Below are 10,445 nucleotides of genomic sequence, written 5' to 3' on the forward strand. Positions count from 1 at the left end.
ATGCAACTTTTATAAGTTATTGAAGTTATTGACATTGTACATGTACATGTATATATATATACTATATATATATAATATATATATATTATATATATATATAATCATATATATATATATATGTGTGTGTGTGTGTGTGTGTTCTGGGCATGGTGCTACTGTAGCTTGAGCTTTCTCAACACCGTCCGGGGGGGCTGCTTTATAGTGAATCACTTCACAGGACGCTATGAAACCTTTCTTATACAACTGATGTTCACTTCAAGTTTTAAGGCAAATCAAGTTGGTGACGTGGGCCAGTAGTGACTGCCTTTTAAAGTTGACTGTTAACATTGCCAATGGTGTTCTCCACATTTAATGTCTGGTGTTGAAGTGTTAATGCCTTACAGCTAACAGTCATGGTTCCAAGAAATGAAAAAACTGTTCTTTAATTATTTAGTTCTTTTTGATTGGCGAACCAATGGCAACCCAATTGTTTAAAGGGGGTTGTAGCTGATTAAATACTGATTTCAAATTTTATTTGTTATGTAAGTATTGAAAGAGCATATGCTGTAGAAAACACATCAAGTTAAACCTGTTTAATGTCATGCTTGTTAATGTCACCCTACAATTTCTATTACCACTGAATATATTTAAATGTCCTGGAGTCAATATATATTGGTAATGTAATTGCTCTCAGGACTATTTATATGCTATGAACCTATTAAATTCAGTTATTTTGCTAGTCTTAATGATTAAAGTATTATACAGTATTAATTTACTTTGCAAGTTGCCATACAACATAACATGCCAGTAACACAACATTACGACATTGCGCAAGTCATTACAGTGTGAGTGGACAACGTTTATGTTAACCTTGTGTTTGGACTGACAGGAGAGTCTTGGAAAGAAAGCTGTGAAAATCAATCAATTTATTATATTTGTTTGATTTATTTCTTTTTAAGATGTGTTTGAATGCATTTAACCAATGAGCCATCTACTGTATATATTCAGCGTGTGTTTCACATACTGCAGTTGTACAATAGAGGATTATTTTGGACAAACAAATACGGCAGTCCTTGATCCACTCTATAGTGTACAGTGTGCATTTGTTTGCCTGAAAATGACATTGTATCTGACTCTACAGGTATGTCACTACATTAATCCGTCGCACATCTGACTGCAGTGGGACCAGAGTAAGGCAGATATGTAAAAAGTCAGATGACTGAATCCTGTTTTAAATACCATTATACACAGCTGTAAGAATTACTATATTCACACAATTATTGTTTTGAGATTCAGCTTTTATTAGGGCGCTCCCCTATATCCCTTGTTTAGAAAGATACACGGTATAAATGCTTGGGTAGCTGCCTGCCATGTGGATGCGTGCATTCGCTGCTGAGTGACGGAGGCTGAAGTTGATACGCCCTGCTGGCGAACAGGATTTATTTACATATCGACACACTGAACAACTCACGTGACACTACCAGTAATGGCAGAGCAAGGATCACATATAACACAGTATATGAAAACTGGTAGGATCTACAGTATCTGAACTAATCTTCTGATTTCAATAATAAACTAACATTGCTGAAGAGGTTGATCACGGTGGATAAACGGCTAGGGCAGATACGCAGCGGATTACTGTACATGTAAAAATGATGTTTATAATAAACTTTACTAGTTTGGGCACAGTAGGGAAATGCCATTCTAGCTGTGATGAAACTTAGTTAGGACATCACAATCTATAGATATTTAAAGGATGCCTGTAGGTATTTATTTACTTATGTTTGTACGTCGTACTAAGTGCATTACTAACAACACAGTTAATGGCCCTATGTAATTCAAAACACTAGTGTACAGATAACTGCCATACATTACACTGTGTAATAATTCTTTTTTTTTTTTTTTGTTCCTGGGTAGTAAGTGTTATTTCCTAATTGCTTATGCCTCAAAAGTATAGAACATGGCTATTATTCCCCACAAACTTTGCTTTTGTGACCGGGACAGTGATATTTCAAAATATCACTATTTCCAATGGGAAAATGGGCAAATGTGTGTCTTTTCGTTCACATAAAGTCAGAAAAAAACAACATATGAATCCAAATTAACATGTATTTATACTAAAGTAATACAAAGATGACTACAAAAGATTTAGAAGTGAGTAGTTTTTCGAGATTTACAACTATACTGTACATTCGAAACCACAGCTACAAACATTGCTTTTATCAGGACTTATCACAGGGATTCATAGAGAAATATCCTAAAAAACACTCAATACCTAAATCTTGTTAGTTTTCATGCTTTAATTCAACAAGCTTCCGTTACAGAAATAATCCTGATATCTATTTGTTTGGATCATTGCTACTAAAAGGGTATGTTTAACATTTGATAGGAGTTCTCTGCTGTCTGTTACTATGAAATCTTTTCCACAGTTGTTAATTTACAGTGGTCCTTATCACTGAAAAATGATCTTATCAAAATTGGTGTTTTTTTTTTTTTTTAAACTCCTCTCAAGGATGAAAATACAATGCCCATTGCATAGCAGTTTGATCCATTTCAGGTTTTACTATGAGTTTAATAAGATACACGTGAGCTTGTTACGTATACACTGTTGCTAATCAAGCTTGCAATAAAACCTGGAATGGGTGAACCTATTGTGCAATAGGAGTCTTCTCTACAGCAATGAGTCACTTACAGTAAGCGCTTAGCATGCTTTGTATTGACCAGAATTTTTTTTATTACCAAATATGGAATTTGTACAGTATGTGCACTGAATCCCATTTGGTCACTGTGTGTTTAATTGGATGATGTTGTGTTTCCTATTAATGCTATTTTTTGTCATGCATTTTTCAAAGTCTAGAGCATCTTCTCGTACCCTGTAGAGTTTACATAAACATTTCAAAATGAAATGAAAAAATTGTGACCAAAGGGGATACAAATATAATGCACAGTATGTTGGAAAAACAAAACAAAAATATGTAAGGTTAAGGGTTAATTATTTAATAAAAATGATCTTCAACGGAAGTACAGTGGAGGTAGAAATCTGTTCTGAAATGATCATCCAGCCCCGCACCCAGTGTCAGTTTTTCCTCATGTATTGAGTTCACGTTGTCTAATCCCTTTGTGCATTTTCATGTACTTGAGTTATTTCTTTTGCTGGTTGTGCAGTAAGCTGGTCATGAGGGTAAGTACTGTGCCGTACCGTATGAAAAGTTGCTGTCTTAAATGTACCCACTGTCACTAGGGTTAGAACCTCCCATGTGTTTACAATTTTGTACCAAAGTTTGGTGTATAGAAAAATAGTTCTATAGGTCTGTATGTGCTGCAACCTATAACATGACTCGGTCACTTTAGTTATTTAAATGGTGGCGGATCTAAATATAGCCACTGTTGGGAGTGGGGGGGAGGAGAGAAATACGAGCAACACTGACATTTTACTTATTTAAACACTTAAAATATATTTACATTGACTTTTAATGAGCCAAACAGCAGTAATATTTCGATCCACCAGCAGTTATATCAGTTGAATAGACCCCTATATCCCTGTAACCTCCTTAAAATAACTGTTTTAGCTGTCAGTATTTGATCTTTTAGTTTTGCATTCCCAGCAACTACATCCTGTCTTTTACACGGTCTGCGTGTCGTTTCATGTTTTTCTGTTCCGAGCTCCTGCAGGCTTTTCCATGTCATTAAATCTGTCTCTTGAATTGCACCTCCCTCCTGCCAACCTGTAAAGCTGTAAATCCTGAACTAGGGGTCTTGAGGAATTTTACCTTCAGTTACAACACGTGCTGTATATAATGTAAGAGCAGAACTCATGCCTTTCTTGTGCTCATCATACGTATTTGTACACCTTTCCTCATAAGTGGGTTTATGTTCCCCGTATCAGAATTTACAGCATGAATCTGAGGAGAGCGAGGAAGAAGAGAATGATGATGATGATGATGAAGAGGATGAGGATGAGGAAGAAGAAGAAGAAGAGGATGAAGAAGAAACAACTGTTCAGGAAATGACAAAAGGAGAGCCACAGGCAAAGAATAGTGATGTGATCTCTGGAGAGAAACATGGAAAGGTACACTTTTTTCTACGTGCAGAATATACTATAGCAATACCATACTGTGCGCGCATCGGACTTGCCCAGATTTAGTTTACAGAAAAGAACCACATAGTTTACTGTTGTATTCCATTCATTTCAGCTTAATCTCAGCTTTCATTAAACTGTTTTAGGCTGCTGTTCTAGCAGCCAAACACCTGTCTAGAGCAGTGTAATGAATATCAACCTTTATTATTATATTGAGCCCAGCTATAATATACTGTGGTTGGACAGTGTTCCTACCGAAATTCTGTTACATTCATGAGAATCTGGGTACAGGATATTTTTCTATGGGCTTCTACCCTGTGTAGGTTATTATATGGATAATGATGAGCTGATAACAGTCTGTGACACTTTTATTTACAGGAACCTGAAATCATTAAAGATGAATCAGTACCAGATGGTGTACAGGAAGGTATGCATGATCTTTTACTGTAAATATTATTTTTTATGCCATTGTTAGTATTACTTATTAAACAAATATTTGAAATGGAACAGCAATTGCTGTAATAAGTGACACCGCCTACTGCTGCAAATTATGGTTAACCTCCCACTTACTTTGATTACAGTGTAAAAGAACTAGTGTAGGAGTATGCCGGAGACTGAGCCACAGACTTTCATCTGAATGCTACTCTTGATATTCCATCATGAAGACTGCTGTGTTTGAAAGAAATAGCTGTTATTGTAAATACTCCCTTGCCCTTGTCAATTATCCACCTATAAGCAGATTTACAGGACAGCCCTTGATATTTGGTGGTCTTCATAACAACCATGTACAGATAATTAATGACTGAACATATATAATAAAGTTGTTAAAAGAGCATTGCAGGCAACACTTTAATTCATTCTAAAGATGACAATATAAACCAATATAGCGAAGGTTTGTGACTTCATCTAAATGCAATGATTGAATAAAGAGCCTTATATCTTGCCTAGCCATCCACATGGTTCTTTGGTGGTTGTTGTCATTTTCACTTTCCATGTTCAACACATGTTCCTTTTATATATGTTTTTTCTTCCTTTTTATTATTTGCCACGTGAATCCTCCTCATTGTCACAACTTCTGCTATCGGGCGCAATTTTCAATCAGGTTTCAGTTCATACAGCATGTTCAGTGTGATTTACTGTTTGCTTCAATACTGTTCTTGGCAACTGTTTAGATTGAGAAAGTGTGAAAGTTTTACTATAAAATATTGTCACTACTATTATATTTTGGCTCTAGTAACTATGGGCTCTGTTTCCCACTGTGTCCTAATGGTCAGACATGATTTATTTAATTTAGTAATGTAAACAAATTATGATGACAGTTTTCTTCTACTCTTTTGCTGCTCGCTCCTAAAATAGAGGGAAGACAGAATGGAAGGAAATTACTTATCATTTCAGCGGGAATTATTTGTATTTATTTATTTTTTTAAACACTCCCCAGACACTTTTATGGACAAACCCAGAACAAATAGGAGATAAACAGGAAGAGAGAAGAACAAAACCTTGGTATCAGTGGTGCTTATTGTTTTTAGTTTAAGACAGTTGTCAGAAACACAACTATAGCTAAGACATGTCAGTACAAGAAATAACCCAAGATGCACAAAATTACCAATAATACTGCATATATTGATTGTTCCTTCCCTACATAAAAAAAAAAAAAAAAAACTGTTTTACACAATGCCAAAAAATAGGACATAGTTCTAACAAAATCTTGGACATAGACCGGGTTTGCCTGCCCTAACACTAAATGGTACCATCTTTTTTCCCTCTTCAGAGTTTCAAATAAAAATATCCCTTTCATTGGGGGCTGGAATGTAAAGCATTTAATTGCTGTGGTGCTATGTAGGCTGTAGCTGGTATAAAGAATGTGTATATATACAGCAATGTAAATATAGCCCAGACTTAACACTGACCCTGGTGTCAGTTCTAGTGCTGGTAGAAAGCCTATGAAAGCCTTTTAATGGAGCACACTAGAGCATTCATCCACTTGCTTTTCTAAATATGACTGCAGAATGCTAATACTGTAAACCAGTCTAGCACATTGCTGGGGTGGGTTACATGCCTGTTTCAAATGTAAAGGAACTTTAGCAGAATGTATGTACATTGCACAGTTTACATTATAATACTGATAGAAACCAGTTATGAGGACAGTATTAGTGTGTCATTTCTTGATATTTACAAAAATGATACCATCAACAAAGGACTTCAGTCAAAAGGGCAGTTTCATTGCCTGTATATGGATGATGGAGTACCCTTCCAATGCTATCTCTGATAGCCACTGAGGTATTAATCACACTTTTATGGTTTGGTTCTTACATTCCTCTTTTTACCAACCTTTCTTGAAGCACTGCAGGGTCATTCCATGAGAACATTTTGTTACACTGATAAGTCATCAATTATCTGACTAAAGGCAAGCAAGGCTTTTATAGTGAAGCATCTTTACCAATACAAAGATGTTTGATAATCAAAAGGTCTTGAAATTGATAGGAGTCTAATATTGAAGACATCCCGGTACCAAAAGTGAAGTTCTGGCCCTGCTGTCAGAATTCCATCTCAAATGAAATTTAAAAAGATGGAAGATATTGCTCTCTATATTTGTTTATGTTTTTTTTTAACTCCTACAGAAATGCTTACAGCTATTTTTAACTCTTTGTTTCTGAAGAGCAAGAGAGTCCCAAAGCTCAGGACCCCTGTCCAGCTCAAGAAGTGAGAGAAGAGGAGGCAAAGGAGGAAAGTAAATCGAAAGGCTTGTTTGGAACAAATGGAAGAGTAAGCAAAACCGATTTAAAAAGTACTGTGATTATTACGTTATTGGTCGTAAAGGCGTAATGGAGCATAATGCTAATAGGAAATCTTCAAATTTTCACCTACCAATCAAGATAGTCCCAACTAAAACCCTGGTTATCAAACATTACCTGCGTGGTTGACCTTTTCTCAATGTTAGCCTACAACTCAAGCTCTTACCTACCTGATGTTATCAACCACCAGTCAATAATGTCAATTAACGTCTGCCAAACTTTGATGCAGCTGTCTTTGTATTCCTCTTTATTGTAGATTTCTCTGTTCAAGAGAAGGTCGATCCCAGAAGACAAGAAGCCAGAAAAAAAGGGTGAAGTGAAACCAGTAAGCACTCTTCAGGAAGACAAGCCCAAAGACAATCCAAACGTCTCACCTGGAAACCTGGAAAACAAAGACCTCAACCAGAACAACGCTGGGGAAAAGACTACAGAGCCCACACAGTCAGTCCAGGACAGTACTGAGAAAACACAAAGCACCCTGCAAAAGAAGTCACGATCAGCAACATGTACAGTACTCTGAGTTTGTGTGTATGTGTATTTATATAATATATATTATATCAAAAGCCACTAAGTGCTGCATGTAGTGTTCAAGCACTGATTTCAAATAGAGGGAAGTTACTACAATTGTGAGTTATGATACGTGCTGGATTACCACCACAACTTGTGGTGCTAATTTATTAATGTCAGATGTTGTTGCCTTTACATCACAATCATTACTGTTTTGATTTTTAGTGTATGGGCAACATTTTTGTGAAAAACTTTGTGTGTTTGGATTTGTGAAACTCAACTGCACATATTTTATGTAACAGACATTTATTTATATAAATATATTTCATGTAAAAGCACAAGTTGCACTTTAAATTGGAACAGTACATAATATATACATATATAGTTCTATATAGATATGATATTATGTTTCAGGGACAATTTTTCACCAGTTCTTATTGCAAAGCCTTACACTGCTTTGTGTTGAAAAGTATTGGTGCTGTGACATCAGCTATACTATATGGAGAGTAAAAGGCAGCTCTTTCTCAGAATATGTATTTTTTTCATTCACTACTAACAATTGGTGTCACAAATTAATCCATCTGGCAGTATCAATGCTGAAATTCTTTTTGATTTAAAGATAATATATTAATGTTGGGGTATTGCTTTTTTTCCCCCCTGTCATGTATCAGGATTATTAAGTTTTGACCTTTTTGTTTCACCTGATATATAAGGTTAGGTACAGATGTTTATCAGAATACTTGTACGCTCTAATTTTCAGAAATGGTAGAGGGGGGGGGCTTTGGAAACATTTGACACGATTTCTTTTGATACTGATTGGTTGGGTATCTGTCAATATCTGGTGCGCTTTTAGGCTTGCTACTTGGGTAACAGCCGAAATTGAAGCAACAGTTATGTAATCATGCCTTATGGAGATATATAAAAAAAACACTCTCTTGCTTTTCTCTTAGCATTGTCATATTTTCCTTATAATAGGTTTAACATGTTTTATTTACATTTTTTAGTTGTACCTGTAAAACATGTGTTTTCTTAAATTACTTGTTTTCAGAGATGTATCTTATGGATGCGTATTATGGAAACCTGAGTCACATCAAACTAGGATTTTTTTTTTTTTTTTTGTATTCTTCATGCTACTGATTAATGCATTACAGAGGGTCTTGACTGCAGCAAGTGCATGCATCGTCCAGCAGAGGGCACTGTAGATCATAGCAAGGATCTCTTATTGTAGGGCAGGGGTGTCAAACTCCAGTCCTCGAGGGCCGCAGGGTCTTCTGGTTTTCATTCCAACTTAATCTGTCAATTAGCTTAATTGTTCTAACTATTTGTCCAAAAGGACAGATTTAATGTTTTTTCAAGGTCTTTTACAGTTGATAGTTTAATAGATGCACTTGGTTCAAGGCACACTACCCATGAAACATGTGTCCAATTAATCACATAATTAGACCACTTAAGTAATTGAGAGCTTGGGTGGAACTAAAGCCAGCAGACGCAGTGGCCCTACAGGAACTGAGTTTGACACTCCTGCTGTCTGGTGTCCCAATCCTGGCCCTGGGGGACCCCTGTGTCTGCTGGTTTTCATTCCAACTGACTTCTTACTTACTTAATCAAACCCTTATTTGAACTAATAATGTGCTTAATTGGACCTTTTTAATTTTTCTCAGCTTAAAAAGTTGCCGATTTCAAGTTACTTATAAAATTGTATAATCAATTTGAAATCTCCAACTGTTTAAAAGCTGAAAACAATTAAAAAGGTCTAATTAAGCTAAGGAATTGAGAACTCAGTTGGAATGAAGACCAGCAGACACAGGGGTCCCCCGTGCCAGGACTGGGAAATCCTATCTACTCTACCTAGAGTTGAAACTTACTAGTGCTGATGGCCTGTTTGCTTTTCCCAAAAAAATCATAACAGTATCAAGTTCATGAATTAAATCCAAATGGAATTTTATTCCCGGTGTTTTCTTGTTATTATATTGTCTTTGTATCACAATTATTTTTAAGAGTGTGTTGTTTCCTCTCCTTTTATGATTTAATATAGTGTACAAATGCTGTATTGTTGTGTACTACAAACCATAATTGCACCCCATCCAAAAAATAAATAATTCAATTTGTTAAAAAAAAAGAAAGAAAAAAAAGCAGAATTAGAGGTAACCAGGTCTAGTGTTCAGGGGGCCAATAGTCCAGGTTATTTGTTCCTGTAAAGCCTTAATATTCTTTATTCTTTACAGATCTAATAAAGGCAGCACTTACAGCATCTAAGGCTTTAGATACTGAGTGGTATTTATTTGGGTGTTGTGTTGGAACATTTTAAGAGATATATTTACTTCTAAGGGTCAAGTTGGAACAAAATCCTGGACTGGTTAAAACACCTGAAGATATGAGCAGTGCTGCTCTTGTTGTATTACTACTGCTCTGTGCTGCTCTAGAGACATATACACATATAAAGAGCATCTTTTGAATGTTAAACCCTATATATATATATATATATATATATATATATATATATATATATATATATATATATATATATAGACACACACACACACGCACGCACGCACTGTATCATTCCAGTAAGGTAATACAGGGTTTGAAGGTGTGAGTAAGTGCACCTTGGTGGGGATGGTGAGGTTTTCCTGGTTTGGCATTGAGCTATACCAGCTGTCTTTGAATAGTTAATTATGAAAAAAGGCAAATCATCCTCTGTTCTTTCATACGACAATCAAGATAAATACATCTCCCACTCTGTGCCAGATGTGCAATTTTCCTGAAGCCCTGCTATTAGCTTATTGGCACCCTATAAAAGAGTCTTCTAGGTAAACAAATGTTGCGATTTTACTGAAATCAAAGTTGATACGAGTCCTCTAAGTTATAATCACGGTGGAGCTTTAGTTGCATTTTCTGTAGGGTATTTTTATTGTATAAATATAAAAATCAGGGGTTTTGCCCACAGAGCCAAAGACTTCAAGTCAGGTTAAGCATTAGGGGTGTCTATTGTTTTAGAAACTAAAAATTAAAGGTAATCACGTGTTAACATTTAGAATTGTGCCTAAATGTTTAATAGTTGTTGACAATATGCATGTTTATACATT

General features: G+C 35.7%; 1 protein-coding gene across 3 annotated transcripts in view; it reads left to right on the forward strand.

The window, feature by feature from the left end:
* Positions 1–9,837, forward strand: part of rpgrb (retinitis pigmentosa GTPase regulator b) — a 36,156-nt gene extending 26,319 nt beyond the window's left edge. Inside the window, exons 14-18 of one of the 3 annotated variants that reach the window (XR_005950866.1) lie at positions 3,866–4,048; positions 4,436–4,484; positions 6,717–6,823; positions 7,109–8,890; positions 9,167–9,837. Coding sequence is in view for 2 of the 3 variants with exons in the window: in XM_041259092.1 (XP_041115026.1) it covers positions 3,866–4,048; positions 4,436–4,484; positions 6,717–6,823; positions 7,109–7,372 (603 nt within the window). In the remaining variant the exon portion in view is untranslated. Of the gene's footprint in view, positions 1–3,865; positions 4,049–4,435; positions 4,485–4,638; positions 5,166–6,716; positions 6,824–7,108; positions 8,975–9,166 lie in introns of those variants that run through there. The other 2 variants (XM_041259092.1, XM_041259093.1) reach the window with 2 other exon arrangements.
* The last annotated feature ends 608 nt before the right edge of the window (positions 9,838–10,445 follow it).

This window comes from Polyodon spathula, chromosome 9 (genome assembly GCF_017654505.1).
Source record: "Polyodon spathula isolate WHYD16114869_AA chromosome 9, ASM1765450v1, whole genome shotgun sequence".
NCBI classification, from domain to species: Eukaryota; Metazoa; Chordata; class Actinopteri; order Acipenseriformes; family Polyodontidae; genus Polyodon; species Polyodon spathula.